The sequence below is a fragment of the Pan troglodytes genome, chromosome 1 (assembly GCF_028858775.2).
Source record: "Pan troglodytes isolate AG18354 chromosome 1, NHGRI_mPanTro3-v2.0_pri, whole genome shotgun sequence".
In the NCBI taxonomy this organism is placed as follows: domain Eukaryota; kingdom Metazoa; phylum Chordata; class Mammalia; order Primates; family Hominidae; genus Pan; species Pan troglodytes.
The window spans coordinates 214,176,243-214,196,267 of NC_072398.2; the positions used below are offsets into that span (position 1 = coordinate 214,176,243).

Genomic DNA, 20,025 nt, shown 5'->3' on the forward strand with positions numbered 1-20,025 from the left:
AGTGCTAGGATTACAGGTGTGAGCCACCATGCCCAGCCAAGAGTAATTATTTTTTTAAATGCAAAGAGATATAGCTAAAAAGCCAATATATAAATTAAAATTGATTTCTAAAAATATTTACTTAGTCTAAAAATATTACTTAGAATAAGAAAAGAAGAAGAGAACAGCAGCAAAATGATGGAACAAACAGTAAAATGGTAGACCTAAATCCGGCCACGTCAATAACTGTATTAAATGTAAAAACCATTAAATACTCCCAGTTAAAAAGCCAACAGTGTCAGAATAGATTTTTTTAAAAAAAGCAAAACCCAACCATATGCTGTTTTAAGTGCAAGAAAAAGCGCAAGAAAAAATAAAGAAAGAAATACATTTGAAAATCAATGTGATTCACCATATTAACAGAATAAAGGGGGAAAACCCGTTTGATTGCTTTAATATATGCAGAAAAGCATTTGGCAAGATTCAACACTCATTAATGATTTTTAAAAATGATAATGGGTTAAATAATTTTCACGGTGTGTATATTTTAACAGAGTAAATAAATGAAACTATAAGGAATTTGAATTAAAAGGAATAGTCCTAATTTTACTTAAATAATAACTGCTAATGGGAAAAGAAGGGAACTTCATCAGCCAGATGAAGACTGTGAAAATCACAGCTAATAGCATACTTTATTGTGAGATATTGAACACTTTCTCCATAAGATCAGGAACAAGGAAGGTTGTCCACTCTGTATTTGAGTTCAACATTGTACTGAAGGTTCTAGCCAGTCCATGAAAGGCAAGTAAAAGAAGTAGAAGACATATGTAAGCTTGGAAAGGAAGAAATTAAACTAACTCTAGTCACAGGCAACATGATTGTTTATATAGAAAATTTCAGGGAGTCTACAAAACTAAAAGAATAAGTAAATTTAGCAAGGCTGCAGGATGTAAGGTCAATATGCAAAATACTATTTGTGTGTGTGTGTATTTCAGTGGCTACAGATAATTCTATTTATGCTAACATCAGCCATTCAAAATTTTACTGGAGGCTTAGCCAGGGAAATTGGGTGAGAAAAAGAAAAGGAAATTGGAAAAGAAGAAGTAAAACTGTCTCTCATAGATAACATAATCTTTTACACAAAACCTTGGGCAGGCTCAGTGGCTTGTGCTTGTAATCCCAGCATTTTGGAAGGCTGAAGCAGGAGAATTTTTTTTTTATTGAGACAGAGTTTTCGCTCTTGTTGCCCAGGCTGGAGTGCAATGGCACAATCTCGGCTCACCGCAACCTCCGCCTCCCGGATTCAAGCAATTCTCCTGTCTCAGCTTCCCAAGTAGCTGGGATTACAGGCGCCTGCCACTACGCCCAGCTAATTTTTTTGTATTTTTGGTGGAGATGGGGTTTCTGCATGTTGGTCAGGCTGGTCTCGAACTCCTGACCTCAGGTGATCTGCCCACCTCGGCCTCCCAAAGTGCTGGGATTGCAGGTGTGAGCCACTGTGCCTGGCCTGAAGCAGGAGAATTGCTTGAGCCCGGGAGGTCGGAGACCAGCCTGGGCAACAAAATGAGACCCCCATCTCTACAAAAAAGCAAACAAAAAATTAGCCAGGCTGGGTGCGATGGCTCACGCCTGTAATCCCAACATTTTGAGAGGCCAAAGCAGGCAGATGACTTGAGTCCAGGAGTTCAAGACCACCCTGGACAACATGGCAAAACCCTGTCTCTACTAAAAATACAAAAATTAGCCAGGCATGGTAGCACACACCTGTAATCCCAGCTTCTTGGAAGGCTAAGGCACAAGAATTGCTTGAACCTAGGTGGCAGAGGTTGCAGTGAGCCAAGATCACGCCACTGCACTCCAGCCTGGGCAACAGAGCAAGACTGTGTCTCAAAAAATTTGCCAGGTGTGGTGGCACACTCCTGTAGTCCGAGCTACTTGGGAGGGTGGGGTGGGAGGATCACTTGAACCCAGGAGGTCAAGGCTGCAGTGAGCCATGATTCCATGCCCTACACTCCAGCCTGGGCAACAGAGGGAGACGCTGTCTCAAAAAAAAAAAAGAAAAGAAAATATAAGACATTGCCCCCCAGGAACTATTAGAACTAATGAACAAATTCAGCAAGGTTGCAGGACACAAAACTGGTATACAGAAATCAAACGTAGTTTAGTTTTTTATTATGCATAATTTCTCCATGTTTATTTCAACCTATGTCTGTCAGTCTTCATTTTATATTGTACCATGTTTTAATTATAGTTCTATTTCCTTCTAATCCGACTCTGAAACCCTACTTTGTAGCTATGTATACACACAAAAAAAATAGCTATATTCTTTCATTTTCACAACAGCATAATTATTTTTCTGAAAATACTGGCGTGTAGCAGATATTAGCAGATAAATGTATTTTTCTAGGCTAGGCATGGTGGCTCACACTTGTAATACTAGCACTTTCTTTGTGAGGCCAAGGCAGGAGGATTGCTTGAGGCCAGGAGTTTTGAGACCAGCCTGGGCAACAAAAGCAAGACTTAGTCTCTACAGAAAAAATGTGTGTGTGTGTGTATACATATATATTTATATATGTATTTATATTTATATATTCATATTTATATATGTATTTATATTTATATATTCATATTTATATATGTATTTATATTTATATTCATATTTATGTTTATATATTCATATTTATATAAATATTTATGTTCATATTTATGTTTATATATTCATATTTATGTAAATATTTATGTTTATATATTCATATTTATATAAATATTTATGTTTATATATTCATATTTATATAAATATATTTACATATGTAAAACCCTGCTTACCTAGAAAAAAAGCCTGTCAGTACTGTTAAAAAAACAAAAATTGGATTTCTATACACTAGCAATGAACAGTCCTAAAATGAAATTTAAAAACTATTTTCCATATAACAGCATCAAAAAAGAAATTCTTAGGAACAAATTATATGGGCAACAAGACAAAACCCCATCTCTACAAAAAAAGTTAGCTGGGCTTGATGACCTTCCTGTGCCTATAGTCCCAGCTATTCGGAGGCTGAGGTGGGAGAATCACTTGAGCCTGGGAGGTCAAACCTGCAGTGAGCTGTGATCACAACACTGCACTCCAGCCTGGGCGACAGAGTGAGATCCTGTCTCAAAAATCAAATAAGTAAAAGACTTATATGCTGAAAAACTGTAAAACATTGTTGAAAGAAATTTAAGAAGACATAAATAAATGGAAAGACATGCCCTGTTTGTGGGTTGGAAGACTTAATGTTCTTAAGGAGGCGGTGGTCTCCAAATTGATTCCAGTTTCATTGCAATCCCCATCAAAATCCCACCTGCCTTTTCTGCATAAGTTGACAAGTTGATTCTAAAAATCTTATAGAAATGCAAGGGACCCAGAATATCAAACAATTTTGGTATCTATGTAAAATCTGAGAAAATTTATGTTTGTACTCTATAATGAGCCATACCTATTATGAAATTTAGCATGAAACAGCTTAAAGAGAGGACTTTGACTTTTTAATATTTTTCTCTGTCCCAGTATGATCTGCAGGATTACTTTTTACCTTTAATTTGAATTTATTTATTTATTTATTTATTTTTATTTTATTTATTTATTTTTTTGAGACATTCTCGCTCTGTCTCCCAGGCTGGAGTGCAGTGGTGCGGTCTCGGCTCACTGCAACCTCTGCCTCCGGGGTTCAAGCAATTTTCCTGCCTCAGCCTCCCAAGTAATTGGGACTACAGGCACATGCAACCATGCCGGGCTAATTTTTTGTATTTTTAGTGGAGACAGGGTTTCACCACGTTAGCCAGGATGGTCTCAATCTCCTGACCTCATGATCCACCCGCCAAGGCCTCCCAAAGTGCCTCCCAAAGTGCTGGGATTACAGGCGTGAGCCACCCACCTGGCCAATTTGAAATTTTTATAAGCTGCAAATATTAGCCTTTGTAATGTAAAAAAAACAAAGATGTTGTTGTCATTTAAAATATGCTAGGACAAGAACAGGCAGATCATTAGAATAAAAATGTAGCAACAAAACAGACTTAATTTTATCTAAGTTCCCAGTATTAAATATGGGAGAAAGGTATTACAAATAAGAAGCAAAAGAGGATTTAGTCAGTGATTTGGGACAACTGATACAGTTTTTGCAGTTTTAGGGGAGTAACTTAAAATTTTTTTTAAGTAGAAGAAAATGTAAAGTATTTATCAGACCTCAGGAAGGGCAGTGGTCTGTTTAGGCTTAAAAGTGATAGATAATGTTATAAAAGAAAAAATAGCCACCTTTATTAATGTAAACATTTAACTCATGTATGTTTAAAATTCTGTTACCAAAATTAGAAGTCAAATAGCAAATTACTATTGGCAGTGAGGGAGGAAGCAGAAATGGCAACAGATATAATATATAAGAGCCTCAGATCATGAGAAAGAATTTCCAAGACCCCGGTAAACAGAGGCAAAGAATGTGGACAGACTGAGTCTCTAGAATGAGTCCTCTGGAACAGAGCTTTGTGCAGGCAGGTGGTATTCATCTCTTTTATTCTCTGCTACATCCCCAGCATCTAGAACAGAACCTGGCAGAGTAAATGTTCAATAAATAATTGGGAAATAAAGAAAAATTAGTAAATTTATGACAAACATTCAACCTATGTAGTATTCAAAAGTCTCGATTTAAAACACTGAAAACAATAACACTTCTCCAGTATGAGAATAGCAAAGGTTTTTAAAGCTTCCAATTCCCAGTGTTAGCAGAGGTCCAGCAGAAAGGACGTCTACATAGTGCTGATACAAATACAGATAATGGGCCAGACGCAGTCGCTCACACCTGTAATCCCAGCATTTGGGAAGGCTGAGGCAGGTGGATCACTTGAGGTCAGGAGTTTGAGACCAGCCTGGCCAACATGGGAAAACCTATCTCTCCTAAAAATACAAAAATTAGCCGGGTGTGGTGGCATGCACCTGTAATTCCAGCTACTCGGGAGGCTGAGGCAGGAGAATCGCTTGAACCCGGAAGGTAGAGGTTGCAGTGAGCCGAGATCGCACCATTGCCTCACACCCATAATCCCAACACTTTGAGAATCCAAGGCAGGAGGATCGATCACTTGAGTCCAGGAGTTGGAGACCAGCCTGGGCAACATGGCGAAATCCCATCTCTACAAAAAAATACAAAAATTAAGCTGGATGTGGTGGCACATACCTGTAGTCCCAGCTACTGGGGGGCTGAGGCAGGAGGATCTCTTGAGGCTGGGATGCGGAGGTTACAGATCTGAGATTGTGCCACTGCACTCCAGCCTGGGTAACAGAGCAAGACCCCGTCTCAAGAAAAAAAAGAAAAAAAATGAAATACAGATAGTACTAAAGGAAATGGCATATTTTTAAATATATTTTTAATCTCATGCATAGAAAATTAGTGAGTGGAATGGGGGCAGGGTGGCAACCAGAAAATAGATTTGTGGAGCACTTACTGTATGCCAGGTACTATGAAAAATTACATATTTTTATGTAATTTTCACAGTAACCCTGTGGCGTAAATATTAACTCTACAGATAAACTGAGGTTCAGAGAGTAATTTCCGTAGAATCACAGTTTCTGCATGATGATTATTATAGTTAAACTATGATTTATATGTCAGATGCTGCTGTAAAGATCTCGTGTGTATTAACTCACCTCCAGCAATCCTGTGGGATGCAGGTGCTGCTCTCTGCACTCAGTGGATTAAATGCCTAGGCAGAAATTAAGTCATTTGCCTGCAAGCTGGTAAGTGGCTCAGCCAGGGTGCAGACCAGGCTCTTGGCTGCCAGGCGGGCACTCCAGGTCCCACGCCCAGGGATGCTCCGCTTAGTACCATGTCACTGTCCTTGTATGTTCTAGGAGGCTCACAGTGATTTGATTGGGGGACTGTGAGTGATTGGGTGTCTTTTATTCTCTGTACTATGTCTTCTGTTATGGTTATGTATTATTAATTACTATTTAAAACTATTGTCTACATCCTAAAAATCAAACTAAAATTTGAAATAAATTATTTGGAAAAACTTTACAGGGAGCTTCAGAAGTAAAAAACAAAAACTCGGCCACTGTATGGAAGTTGTGTCATACTTGTCTACTACTACTTTAGCTTTCCATTTCCTAGAAATGTGTTTGCACTGTGATCATCAAAATAGAACTGTGCAGTACTTAAAATGTAAGAATCTGCAAAAACAAAACTACAGAACAAATTCCGAAGGTGACCTGAGAAGGCCAAATGGATCAGCTAATATATCCAGGTGTCTCTGATTATATTATGATAAAGTGTAGGGAGGTTGAACTTCACATAAATACCACTGGATATTTTTCTTTGTTAGATGTGGCCCCATGGTATTGGATGCTTTAATCAAGATTAAGAATGAAGTTGACTCTACTTTGACCTTCCGAAGATCATGCAGAGAAGGTGAGCATTTCATTCCTGTTGGGCTCCAGATACTTGTGGTCTTCCAAAGAGGCTTGGGCTGGCCAAAGCTGATAGAGACATCTGGAAAACAGCTGCAGCTCTCTGCTGGGTGAACTTGCTGTGCAACCTAATTCCTTTTCTTGGGTAAATGCATCCGAAATTCTAACCATGGTGCAAGTTCTGGTTTCTGAGTTTACTTTCCTTCAGGAGCATTCTATCCTGTGGTTACTGCATCTGGCGGTCCCTGTGAGCTGCTCCACGCTTCAAGGCCTAGCTAGGACCTGCTGGCTGGCACCTTCCGTGCTGCTGAGCTCTTTTATTAAGGGAGCAGTGGAGAGTTTCTGTCTGGCACTTATGCTTGTCCAGCAGGGGAGATGTGTGAGTCTCCCTCAGCTCCCAGCATGACATGTCCTTGGTAGCTGTGTTCTGGATTGGCTGGTACAGTGTCTCCCTCAGCATGTGGTTACTTGTGCTGCTGGTGCCACATGAGCCCATTTGAGGCAGTGTGCAGACTAACATTTTCTACATCAATAGCAATGTATTCATTTTCTGTATTAGAAAAATATAATTACTGCCGGGTGCGGTGGCTCACACCTGTAATCCCAGCACTTTGGGAGGCCGAGGCGGGTGGATCAGCTGGGGCCAGGAGTTCGAGATCAACCTGGCCAACATGGTGAAACCTTGTCTCTACTAAAAATACAGAAATTAGCCGGGCGTGATAGCGGGCGCCTGTAATCCTGGCTACTCGGGAGGCTGAGGCAGGAACCCGGGAGGTGGAGTTTGCAGTGAGCCAAGATCATGCCACTGCACTCCAGCCTGGGCAATAGAGCGAGACAGTCTCAAAAAAAAAAAAAAAGAAAAATATAATTACCAATGATGGTATAATAGGGATATAAGTGGTTTTTTAATGTGAATTTAAGCAAAACAAGTTAAAGAAAACCCAAGAGATACTTTAAAGAAAGTTGATTCAGGTGGTTCTCAGGTGTAGCAAAAATTGCACGGGGTGCAGTGAAGACCGACTGGCCTGATGTCCGTGGAGCCAGACTGTGTGCCCGGCTCTGTTCTGTGCACTGGACATGAGGTAGATGACTGTGCTTATTATCTACCTTCAATTTAAAGGTGAGGCCCAGAGAGGGTAATGGACTTCTACAAGGACACATAGAGAGTGACTTGAGAGCCGGGAGTCAGCCAAAGCTGTCAGACTCCAGACTCCAGATCTGCTCTCTCAGGCACTGACTTGGCTTGGAACACCTGGGATAAAACAAAAGCAGAGAGTAGCTTGATTCTGTGAGGACACTGAGCTTTTTTCTAAGAAAACCTTAAAAAAAAAGGAAAAGCCAGTATTGATACCAGCCCATCGCTTTTTATCTGTTCAGCTGTACATTTCAAGCATTTCAAGTCTTTTAAGACATCTGTTTTGATTCAGCTAATCTTATTTAGCATTGCAAATGCTGATGGATATTATGATAGTTCAGCTGAGTCCTGCTGTTCAGGGAACATTCTGCGGCAGTTAAACAGCAGCCTTCCCCATTAAGTCCTGGCAACACAGGAAAGGTAGATGCTTTTCAGTAACCTTTCCCTGTAGGACTCTTTCAGAGCCAAGAACATAAGGTGTGACCCATCTGGACTAAAAAAAATAAAGCAGAATTGTATCAATTGCTACTCCTTTTTATTCCCATCTTGTTTTTCTCATTTTTTTTTTAATTCCCATCTTGTAAGAGAATTCCCAGGGAGCCTTTTTGAGAGAAAGTTCATTGGATTTATTTTTTTAATTTTTATGCCATTTCTTGTAAAAGCAAACTGCTCTAGTTGGATGCCAGGTATACATAAATATTGATAATATCCAGTCTCTTGGGGAACTCTAGGAGTATTTGCTTAAGACACATCTTTGGGTTCCCTTACACTCTTTCTAAGATTTACAGGAGAAGGAGAGTCTTACTGTCTTTTCTAGTCTTATGAAAGTGATAACCGACTGGGCTCAGTGGCTCACGCCTGTGATCCCAGTACTTTGGGAGGTCTAGGTGGTAGGCTAGCTTGAGGCTAGGAATTTGAGACCAGCCTGGGAAACATAGACTCCCTTTCCATTAAAAAAAAAAAAAAAAAGGTGAGGCCAGGCATTCGGAGGCCAAGGCGGGCAGATCACAAGGTCAGAGTTCGAGACCAGCCTGACCAACATGGTAAAACCCCGTCTCTACTAAAAATACAAAAATTAGCCAGGTGTGGTGGCGGGCACCTATAATCCCAGCTACTCAGGAGGCTGAGGCAGGAGAATCACTTGAACCCGGGAGGCAGAGGTTGCAGTAAGCCGAGATTGTGCCACTGCACTCCAGCCTGGGCGACAGAGCAAGACACCATCTAAAAAAAAAAAAAGATGATAACCAGTGCAACTTTCTCAAGCAATCAGGTTTCTCCGACCTAATGATCTTCAAAAAACAGCTTCAGAGGACTGACACTAGAGGTTTAGAGTACATAATCATTTTTAAATTCCAAAACACCCAGGAAATTTCCATATACAGGAAGTAGGTCCAGGCTAGGAAAATTCTCATGTCAGGGTCCTGGGTCAGCACGTTTTTTGTTTAGTTTGCTTTGCTTTGCCTCAGTTTCATATTAGTTCATTCTTCTCCTCTTTGGAAAGTCCATGCTGAGTCAGCTTTTGTGGGTTTTATAGCCCCAGGGTACTATGCTGCGTATTTTATGAAGACAATAGAAGAAGCCTTTCCTCTGTCAAGTGTGGTGGCTTAGGCCTGTAATCCCAACACAGTGGGAGGCAAAGGCAGAAGGATTACTTGAGGCTGTGAGTTAGAGACCAGCCTGGGCAATATAGTGAGACCCCTGCTCTACAAAAAACAATTATTTTTTTCTTTTTTTTTGAGATGGAATCTTGCTCTGTCACCCAGGCTGGAGTGCAGTGGCACGATCTCTGCTCACTGCAACCTTCTCCTCCTCAGTTCAAATGATTCTCCCGCCTCACCCTCCTGAGTAGCTGGGATTACAGGCACCCGCCACAACTTATATTTTTAGTAGAGACAGGGTTTTACCATGTTGGCCAAACTGGTCTCGAACTCCTGACCTCAAGTGATCTGCCCACCTCAGCCTCCCAAAGTGCTGGGATTCCAGGTGTGAGCCACTTCACCCAACCTACAAAGAATTTTTTTGAATTCACCGCACATGGCGGCATGTGCCTGTAGTCCCAGCTACTCAGGAGGCTGTGGTGGGAGGATCGCTTGAGCCCAGAAGTTTGAGGCTAAAGTGAGCTACAGTGAGCTATGACTCCACCACTGCACTTCAGCCTGGGTGACACAGCAAGACTCAGCCAAGAAAAAAAAAGAAGAAGAGCTATCTCTTAATAATCTGTATCCAGGTCACCTCAACCTTAAGATGACCAAGACAATGTTGATTTACTTTACTTTTGGGTATTGTGTCTGTTAGATTTGTGTTCAAATAACAGTGGCTTTAAAAAATCTAGGTTTCCAGGCGTGAGCCACTACACCCACCCCTACTCGGGAGGCTGAGGCAGGAGAATCACTTGAACTGGGGAGGCGGAGGTTGTGGTGAGCCAAGATCGTGGCATTGCACTCCAGCCTGGGCAACAAGAGCAAAACTCCTTCTCAAAGAAAAAAAAAAAAAATAGGCTTGACGGGTGTGTGGTGGCCCACACCTGTAATCCCAGTGCTTCCGGAGGCCAAGGCAGGCAGATTACTTGAGCCCAGCAGTTCAAGCCCAGCCTGGGCAACATAACAAAACCCTGTCTCTACAAGTCTCGTCTCTACAAAAAATACCAGAAAATTAGCTGGGTGTGGTGGGCTACTTCTGTAGTCCCAGCTACTTAGGAGGCTGAGGTGGGAGGATCACTTGAGCTCAGGCGTTGAGGACTGCAGTGAGCTGTGATTGCACCACTGCACTCCAGCCTGGGTGACAGAGTGAGACCCTTTCTTTAAAAAAAAAAAAAAAAAAACACAGGCTGATTTTTCTTCAAAACACGTGACACATGGAGCTAGAACTGCTGTGGAAACTCCATGGTGCCAGCAGCGCCCAGGCCCCTGGCCTCCTCCAGTGCCATCCTTGGCATGTGGCTTCTAACCTCAAGGTTGTCACATGGTCACGGAGTAGTTTTTGGAACTCAAGCCATTAGAACCACATTCGAGGCAGGAAGAAGGAGGGAAGGGAGAAAAGCCAACAGGCACCTCTGTCAGAGGCATGTTCCATGTCAGTGCTGCCCCTGATGGCACAGCAAGGAGGATCCAGAAGAAAGTATTTGGGGCAGGACTGATTCCGGATATGGGTGAGGATGTGTTAAATGTGTCTCTTTCAGGCATCTGTGGCTCTTGTGCAATGAACATCAATGGAGGCAACACTCTAGCTTGCACCCGAAGGATTGACACCAACCTCAATAAGGTCTCAAAAATCTACCCTCTTCCACACATGTATGTGATAAAGGATCTTGTTCCCGTGAGTTTCTGCATCTCTGGTTTTGTTTTTGTTTGCATGTGGGGCAGTGCTATGTGTGTTACGCTATTAGTTTTTCAGGGCAGGATTTGTTTGAGTATTTAAGGCTCCTCTTCTAGTCAGATAGTAAATAGATGGGACTGTTTCCTATATTATGGCAGGAGGAGGACCACAGTGTCACTGAGAGATTGGGAAAATCCTCAGATCTGAGACAGTGTGGCCAGAGTTTAATTGAAGAATTTGAATGGCAGAAGATAAACGCCTAGAAAATCCTCCAGCAGCTCATTTGGTGAGGTTTGTTTGAGAATGATGGGGCACAGAATTTTAGAATTGGAACATTTCCAGAAATGAATAATTTGGCCATAACTACAAAGAAGTCATGTGGAAAATGCCAGTTGGGAAAGCAACAGCTGTTTATGAGTTCTACTTTAATTTCTACCTCCCTATATTTGACCACCTTTGCTGACGTGGTGTTTTCAAGGGCAGAAAGGACTGTGGGATTGGCAGGTTTCCCAGGTAGGTGAGGGAGAGGTTTCCTAACCATGCTTAACATTGTGACCATTTTTCCTTTTGTAATCTTTGCATATATTCATGACAAAGGAAAAGAGTCTGGCTTCTGCCTGGCATAGAGTGGACGAGTAGTCAGTGTCCAAGAAATGGGGTAAATAAAGCTGAGGTGATGATGGAATCTGATCCTTTTCTTCTTCTTCTTCTTCCTCTTAACCACAGGATTTGAGCAACTTCTATGCACAGTACAAATCCATTGAGCCTTATTTGAAGAAGAAGGATGAATCTCAGGAAGGCAAGCAGCAGTATCTGCAGTCCATAGAAGAGCGTGAGAAACTGGTCATTAGTCCCTATTTATTGTTTCGATCTGAAGAATTTATTGCAAAGATGTTTGCCAGGAGTGTGGCTTGGCAGGGAACATAAGCTGATGCAAGCCATTTAGTGTATTCTGGAGAGGAACTGGCGCGAGGGTGGGGCACTCATCCTCTTAGGGCCGGGTGAGTAGTGTGAACCCGTGAATGGCCCAGAGTGGACCAAGGAGCTAGAGCCCTGTGCCCCGCCTGCAGGGGCGGGTGGTTGCTGTGTGGCTAGTCCATCTTTTTCAAAAGAAACCAGTATGTAAATTGCCTGGGCTTTACACTAAGTCAGAACTGTTCCCTCACTGGGGGCAAAAATGAAACACATATGCTGGCCAGTTGTAACTACCACCATTCTGCTTTACAAATGGGAGTGAAATGTTAATGGCAAAACAGAGTCATCGATGTTCTTTCCTGACACCATACTTCTGGTGATCTGTGGGGTGGGATTATTCCTGGCCTGCTCACTCTCTGGGAGTTGCCATTCCTGTGTACAAGCTATAAAATCTTAAAACGGAGGCATCATTATCAAGTTTTCAGTCTTTCTTCTACACTACTTCAACTCCTCTGCGAAGAAGTCTTCTCTGATTTGCATACTCCCTGCATACTTGTGGACATGAGGTAGGAAGGGGACCAAATGGAGACAGAGCCCCACCTGCAGGCCTGCACAGGGCCAAGGGCAATGGCTGTGTCTTCTTCCTTTCTGGATCCCTAGGCCCTGGCGCATGTTATTTTATCCATAAATATTAGTTATGTAAATACTGTAAAAATATATATAAATTTTTAAAAAGGCCAGATGCAGTGGCGCATGCTGATAGTCCCAGCTACTCAGGAGGCTGAGGTAGGAGGATCACCTGAGCCCAGGAGTTTGAGAGTCTGAGAGTTTGAGGCCAGCCCGGGCAACATAGCCCAGGTTTTGTCTCTAAAACATATACATATATATGAATATATGAAAAGTATCAGTTGTATGAATGAATAAATTAATTCTACCTTTTAAGACTTGGTAAATATTTAGCATCCTCTCCTGTTGCCCATAAAACGTTAAGAAAGGGGAGTCCGGCCAGGTGCAGTGGCTCATCTGTGATCCCAGCACTTAGGGAGGCCGAGGTGGGCGGATCACTTGAGGTCAGGAGTTCGAGACCAGCGTGGCCAACGTGATAAAACCCCATCTTTACTGAAAATACAAAAATTAGCTGAGTATGGTGGCTCACACCTATAATTCCAGCTACTCAGGAGGCCAAGGCAGGAGAATCTCTTGAACCCGGGAGGCGGAGGTTTCAGTGAGCCAAGATTGTGCCGCTGTACTTCAGCCTGGGCAACAGAGCTAGACTCCGTCTCAAAGAAAAAAAAAAAAAAAAAGAAAGAAAAAGGGGAGTCCTAGTAAGTGTGCCCAGTCTGTCACCATCAAGATAGTGAGGGTCAGCACAGTGGCCTGCAAGTCAGAGTTAGCCTAGGACGAGACTTCAGAGCTGCTCTTCTCAGACTGCAGCTCTGCTCCTCAGTTTCTACCTCCCAGAGTCTTGTGCATCCCAGAGTCCAGGCTGAACCGGGCCCTCTGGCCCAGCGAGTCCTTTGCATTCCTAGGCAAGGCTGGTGCGTAGCTAGTGAACATCTCCCTGATGTGGTATTATTAGGGATTGAAGAGTTCCCCTGAGCATGTTTGGTTTTCTAGATACAAGTTGAGTATTCCTTATCCTAAATGCTTGGGTTTCAGTGTTTGGGGTTTCAGATGTTTTCAGATTTTGGAATATTTGCCTTACACTTACTAGTTGAGCACCCCAAATCCGAAATCTGAAATCCATGCTCCAGTGAACATTTCCTTTGAGCAGCATATTGGTGCTCAAAAAGTTTCAGATTTTGGAACATTTTGGATTTCAGATTTTCAGATTTGGGATGCCCAACCTGTAATAGAAATTTACTCATTTACTCATTTACATACCAAACATTTAACATTTTTTGGCTTCCTTAAATTAGTATGCTGAACTTAATAAATAATTGGAAAATGTGGAGAAATTTATGTATGTATTTATTTTTAATTGGGCAGCCCCCAAACCAAAATAGGTTCAGAGAGGCTCCATCATTTTTTAAATGAGCTATAATTTTCAGCCTGGGGAACATAGGGCGACCCTGTCTCTACAAAAACTTTAAAACTTAGCCAGGCATGGTAGTATGCACCTATAGTCCCAGCTACTCAAAAGGCTGAGATGGGAGGATTGCTTGAGCACAAGAGTTCCAGGCTGCAGTGAACTGTGATTGTGCCACTGCACTCCAGCCAGGGGCACACAGCAAGACCCTGTCTCAAAAAAAAAAAAAAAAGAATTTATAATTCCACCACCAAAACATAATCTCTGTTAATATTTATAGTTTCCTTTGTTTTTTGTTTATTACATTATATTTTTATGTAGCTGGGATCAAAATGTAAATATGCTTTTATATCCTGCTTTTTTCACTTATGTTATTGTGAGCATTTTCTTCATGTTCTTAAAATTCTTCATAAGCATTAACTTACACTTTGCTTTCTACTGCTTCAGATGTATGCACCATGCGCCATAAAACCATTTCACTGTTGCTGGACAATGAAATTGTTTCCAATTTTTTACTGTTAGAAATAAGGCTAGATGAACATCTTTATCCTTCAAGTTCTGCCCAAAACATTCTAATTTCTTATTACAGATTTTTCTAGGAGTGGGTTAAAGAATATGACTATTCTTAAGGCTCTTAATCCTGTGACCTTATGCCTTGTAGACCAGTGGGGCCAGTTGACACTCTCACCAGCCGTCTGGACATAACATAGATTTGGTTGAAGACTCATGGTTCAATCACAACCATCGGTTCTGTCTCATCTGTTCTCAACTGTCACTTCAGGTGTCAGTGGGCCCCTTTCGTTTTGCTGTTTTTAATCTATTTCTGTTGTTTCCAAACTCAGAAAGTCCAGTTTGTGTTTGGGACTTGTTGGGCAGACTGACCCAGTGTGGCAGGTGTGAAAGTGCAGGAAGCCAGAGCCAGCTGCCGGGGCCACATCCTGGTTCTGCTGCCTATAGTGGCACGTCCCTGGGCACATGGCCTAACTCACTCTCCTCGCCTTGGTTCCTTACCTGTAAGTGGAACTTGCAGGAGTCACCTCACAGGATTACTGTGATGATCAGTTAAGGAAAGCGTGTAAGGCGCAGGGCCTCCGTCAGGATTGGCAGTGGCAGTCACTGGGGATGATGTTGATGTTCCCAGTGAAAACCTGAGGGCCCTTCTGCTGAGCCCAGGGCAGAAGCAGCTACAGACTCCTGCTGCTTCAGCCCCTAGGCTTTTGAATCTCTCCCCTCTTGACCTCATTCCAGGAAGCTGGAATTTATGGGAGTTGTTTTTGTGTTCTTGTTTTCTATTTCTTTTTTAGACAAGTGAGAGGTTCTTGTTTATTAAAGGGAAAGTGCACTATACGTGGATTTAAGAACCCTGGGCAGATGTTTACATTTCACTTGCAAGATCTTTATTAATCTGCTAAATATCTGCAAATCACCCCTTGGATTTTGCTAAGAAAATTCACATGCAAGCAGGCACTTTGTTCATGCACTGACCCCAAAGGTCACATTTAATCAGCTGAAGACATAGCAGAGTCTCTCCTGTCACAAGCTCCTGCCTCTCCTTTCTCCCCATACAGGACGGGCTCTACGAGTGCATTCTCTGTGCCTGCTGTAGCACCAGCTGCCCCAGCTACTGGTGGAACGGAGACAAATATCTGGGGCCTGCAGTTCTTATGCAGGTGAGGTGCTCCTTAATTGCTTTAAGAGAAATTGAAACTCAAGCATCCAGAAGTCCAAGAGGACAATAGATTGCTGTAAGCCAGCCATTCTGAGGGGCCTGGTTTCCTTCATTGCCATCCAGTCCAAACAGGGTAATTGGTTGCGTTGTATTCACTTGCTTTCGGTAAATCTGGGGCCTTGTCTGCAAATTGCCTTTGTTTCAGTGCAGTGAGGGTCACCCCAAGGGGGAGCAAACCATGCCTTGCAGATGTTTAAAATGTATTTCCGTTTGCCTGGTGGTCAGAGGCTCCCCTTCTCCCTCTCATAGGATTTGTAACATAAGATTTGTAGCGAGCAAGCAGGGGAAAAAGCAGTGTCTTTGAAGGGCAGCTGCCCAGCTATGAGATTGGAAGCTGTTTCCCAGCTAATGAAAGCCTGGATTTAGGGGTTGCTTAGAAAGAAAATAGTATTGATGTTCACTGCAAAGAAAGTCACTGTCTTTGTTCCCAGAAAGCTTGTGCTTTTCACAGACTCTAAGCAACTCAAAAACCAACTTCTCTTTCTCATTTTCCCACAAAAAGAGAAGTTACAGGTTTGTGTGACCACATGAGCAATATTGATTCCCAGCCATGTGAAGACTGAATAATGAAGTACCCTCATACTTGTCACTTTTACCAGCTGCTCCGAGTTGGGGATGTAGAGGTCCTCTAAGTAACACTGCTAGAGCAGGCCTATGGTCATGTGATTAATTCGTTTCAGCCTGCTGATCTCAGGCTGCTGAGAGGGCTGTGTAAATTCAAAGAATCATTAAGTGGGACAAATACTATCTGTAGACAGGTCTGTTAAATCATTCCTTTACTCAGAGACAGCAAGTCCAGCATGGGTAGGTGCCATGAAGACAGATAAGAGAGTTATATGATACAGTCCCTGCCTTCACCAAATTATAAGCTGGGTAGGAAGCTATTGAGCAACGTGAAATAATTAGGAGATGATACCCAGTGTGTATAATTAAGCACCCAGGTACCAGGTGCAGTATGGATCAAAGGTTTGCAGGGACCATTAATCAAGTGAAGCTACAAGTGTTGGGAACCTTTCCTTGAAAGATGGACAAGAATTAAAGAGTATGGAGATGAGGCATCTAAGCTGAGTGAATTCCCTTTCCTCTGCACTCCCAGAGCTTTGAGTTGAGCCAGGGTGCCGCTCTGGCCTGTTGATTGGCAGCTCAGCTAATCATCCCTGGTTTTCCAGGCCTATCGCTGGATGATTGACTCCAGAGACGACTTCACAGAGGAGCGCCTGGCCAAGCTGCAGGACCCATTCTCTCTATACCGCTGCCACACCATCATGAACTGCACAAGGACCTGTCCTAAGGTACGTGGGGCTGGTGACCCTCAGCTCTGCCTCAGAGCTGACACGCCAGGAGTAGCATGTGCTCACAAAGAGGTGATTGGCAGAGAGCAACCCTAGTCATTTGAGAAGGAAAGGGACCAGCATATGCCTGTCCTTTCAGTGTGAGCCTAGGGGCTAGTTTGGCTCTTAGTTGCAAGGAGTAGACTGACTCGGGCCACCTCAGGAGCAGGCTTTATTTGTAGGCTACACAGGGACATTGTGGGAGTTAAGGATGCACAGGAACCCATGAGCAGGTACCTGCGTTCAACCTTCCCAGGAAACAGAAAGCGAAAGGCGTTGGAACGTGGGCAGCTGTGAGGACTTCATTACTTCTCCATCTTTCTCGCAATGTCAGCTGCTAATCTGCTCTGCTCTCTAGCAGCCTGTTCTTTCCTTCAGCTCTGTGGAGGTTTTCTCTGACTCAAAGCTCTGGCTTTCGTTCCTCTTCCTGCTCGCATTTGCTGCTGCTTTTGGCTCACTCTGGCCTGGATTTTGCCTCCCAGCACACTTCCAGCTTCAGCCACCCGCCCGCCTCCCAGCACTTCTCAGCACAGGTTCCTGAGAGGGTGTCGCATTGGCCCAGCTCACCTTCTCATGCCTGCACATCAGAGGCCGCAGCTGACTACAGACCGGCTGCCCTTTGGCCAGGTTCTGTCTCAGTCTGTTTTGTGGTACTATCACAGAATTTCAGACTGGGTAATTTTATAAAGAAGTTTATTTGACGCACAGCTCTAGAGGCTGGCGCCGGCATCTAACAAGAACCTTCATGCTGTACTACCCCATGGCAAAAGGCAGAAGGGCAAGAGAAAGGGAGCCCAAGCTCATCCTTTTTTTTTTTGAGACAGAGTTTCGCTCCTGTTGCCCAGGCTGGAGTGCAATGGCACGATCGATCTCAGCTCACCACAACCTCCGCCTCCCGGGTTCAAGTGATTCTCCTGCCTTCGCCTCCCGAGTAGCTGGGATTACAGGCAGGCACCACTCATGCCTGGCTAATTTTGTATTTTTAGTAGAGATAGGGTTTCTCTATGTTGGTCAGGCTGGTCTCGAACTCCCGACCTCAGGAGATCCACCCACCTTGGCCTCCCAAAGTGCTGGGATTACAGGCGTGAGCCACCGCACCCGGCCCTTCTCATCTGTTTTTTTTTAAAAGACAGGGTCTCACTGTGTTGCCCAGGCTGGGGTGCAGTGGCGCAATCATAGCTCACTGCAGCCTGGAACTGCTGGCCTTAAGTGATCCTCCTACCTCCTGAGTAGCTGGGACTACAGGCACACACCACCACACCTGACTAATCCAAACTCATCCTTTTATCAGGAACTTACTCCTATGATAATGGCAATCCATTTGTGAGGGCAGAGCCTTCATAACCTAATCACTTCTTAAAGGTCCCACCTCTCAATACTGTTGCATTGGAGATTAGGTTTTCAACACATGAGCTTTTGGGGACACATTCAAACCATAGCAGGTGTCAGCCCTGGTCCAGTCAGCCTTGCCCAGTGGGCAGGGAAGGGCTAGGGCTGTGTGGTTCAGAACACGGCTGCCCTCCGAGCAAAGACTGTGGGTGATTTCACTTAAAAGTTGCAGTGAGTCAGTGGGCGGCAGGTGGAAAACTGTAGGGTGGCCAGTTAGCCGTAAAAAAAGATTACACTGTGTATTTGAAAACATGAAATCCAAGCTGTAGAATTCACTTATTTTTTGCCTGGAAACCTCTGTGTTTCCAGTGGCCTCGCTGGGGGAGCCCCCAGGCTTCAGCTCCCTATTGCCTGGGCTTCCATCTGGGTCCTGTCCCCAGGACTGTGGTTTACCATGATTGTGCCTGTGAATAGCTACTGACCTCTGAGGCAAGTTATGCTATAAAAGCGCTTGGAACAGTGCCTGGCATATAGTAAGCACTCAATAAATGTCACCTTATGTTATTTTTTAAAAAAACATGAGTACTGGGCTTGTTTGAGACAGAGATAGCATCTTCAGTGGTGGGGCCTGGCTGTGTGTTTCTTCAGAAGCTCTGCGAGTGACTCTAAGGTGCATTCCTGGTCACAAACCTGTGCATGGAGGGGATGGGTGCAGCAGACAACTGAGACAGCCAAGAACAGGTTCTCTGTGCCTTGCCCTCCCTTCTGTGAAACAGGGCTGGAAGTTGGGACTGAGACATAGACATAGGCCGATCATGAAACTGGAAGGGACTTGAAAACCATCAAGTTTAATCCCCTTATACAGATGGGGAAATTGAGCCCCAGGTGGGGAGGGGAGTGACTCGCCCAAGATCACTGTCAGGTCAGTGGGAAGGTAGGACTAGAGTTAGGCCGTCTGCCTCCCCATCCAGTGCTCTTTCTTCCTGCATGGATTGGGTATGTACCAACCTTCTAAGTCTAAACACCCTTACTGACCCTGTGGGGACCGGAAATACACAGGTAGGTCCAGATTCAGAAGGATATACAGTGAAAATTCTCCCTCCCACTCCACCCAGCCACCTCCCTAGAAGTCAGATTCTTATGTGAACTTCAGAGGTGTTTTATGCTGCACACAAATGCATATGTGTCCTCTTCTGTCTTTCTTATATCACATTTATCTGTATTTTTTCACCCACTATATTTTGGAGATTATCCCATGTTGGTATATGAAGAGTGTCTTTTTGACCAGCCTGGACAACATAGTGCGATCCCATCTCTACAAAAAAAAATTTTTTTAATTAGCCAGGTGTGGTGGCACGCACCTGTAGTTTCAGTTACTTGAGAGGCTGAGGCCGGAGGATCACTTGAGCCAGGTGTTCCAGGCCACAGTGAACTATGATCACACTTCAGCCTGGATGACAGAGCAAGACCCTGTCAAAAATATATATTTTTTTTCTTTCTCTTCTTCTCTCAAGATCTCTTTTCTTTCTTTCCTTTTCTTCTTTCTTTCCACAACACTTTTTTAGGGGGGTAGACTTAGCCTTCTAAAATGAGGGGAAACTTCACTAAAGTCAGATGGGTCCTTGTCTCATTTTACCAAGTACTTGCTTGGTAAAAGCAAGTACTTGGTAAAGTACTTTCTACTTCAATGAAGCTGGCATTCAGTGGGTTTAATTATTGTGCCTCCTGCAAAGCAGATGCTAACAGCTGTAGGGGCAAACTGTAGCTACTACCAATGGTATTGGCCAGTTGAAATCATCATGGTTTTACAAAGGGTTAATAGGGTAGTTT

General features: G+C 43.5%; 1 protein-coding gene across 1 annotated transcript in view; it reads left to right on the forward strand.

Moving 5' to 3' along the window:
• Nucleotides 1-20,025, forward strand: part of SDHB (succinate dehydrogenase complex iron sulfur subunit B) — a 35,819-nt gene that overhangs the window by 15,150 nt on the left and 644 nt on the right. The window contains exons 3-7 of the mRNA XM_001155516.6: nucleotides 6,328-6,413; nucleotides 10,726-10,862; nucleotides 11,589-11,705; nucleotides 15,375-15,476; nucleotides 16,705-16,827. Coding sequence (XP_001155516.1) covers nucleotides 6,328-6,413; nucleotides 10,726-10,862; nucleotides 11,589-11,705; nucleotides 15,375-15,476; nucleotides 16,705-16,827 — 565 coding nt within the window. The remainder of the gene's footprint in view (nucleotides 1-6,327; nucleotides 6,414-10,725; nucleotides 10,863-11,588; nucleotides 11,706-15,374; nucleotides 15,477-16,704; nucleotides 16,828-20,025) is intronic.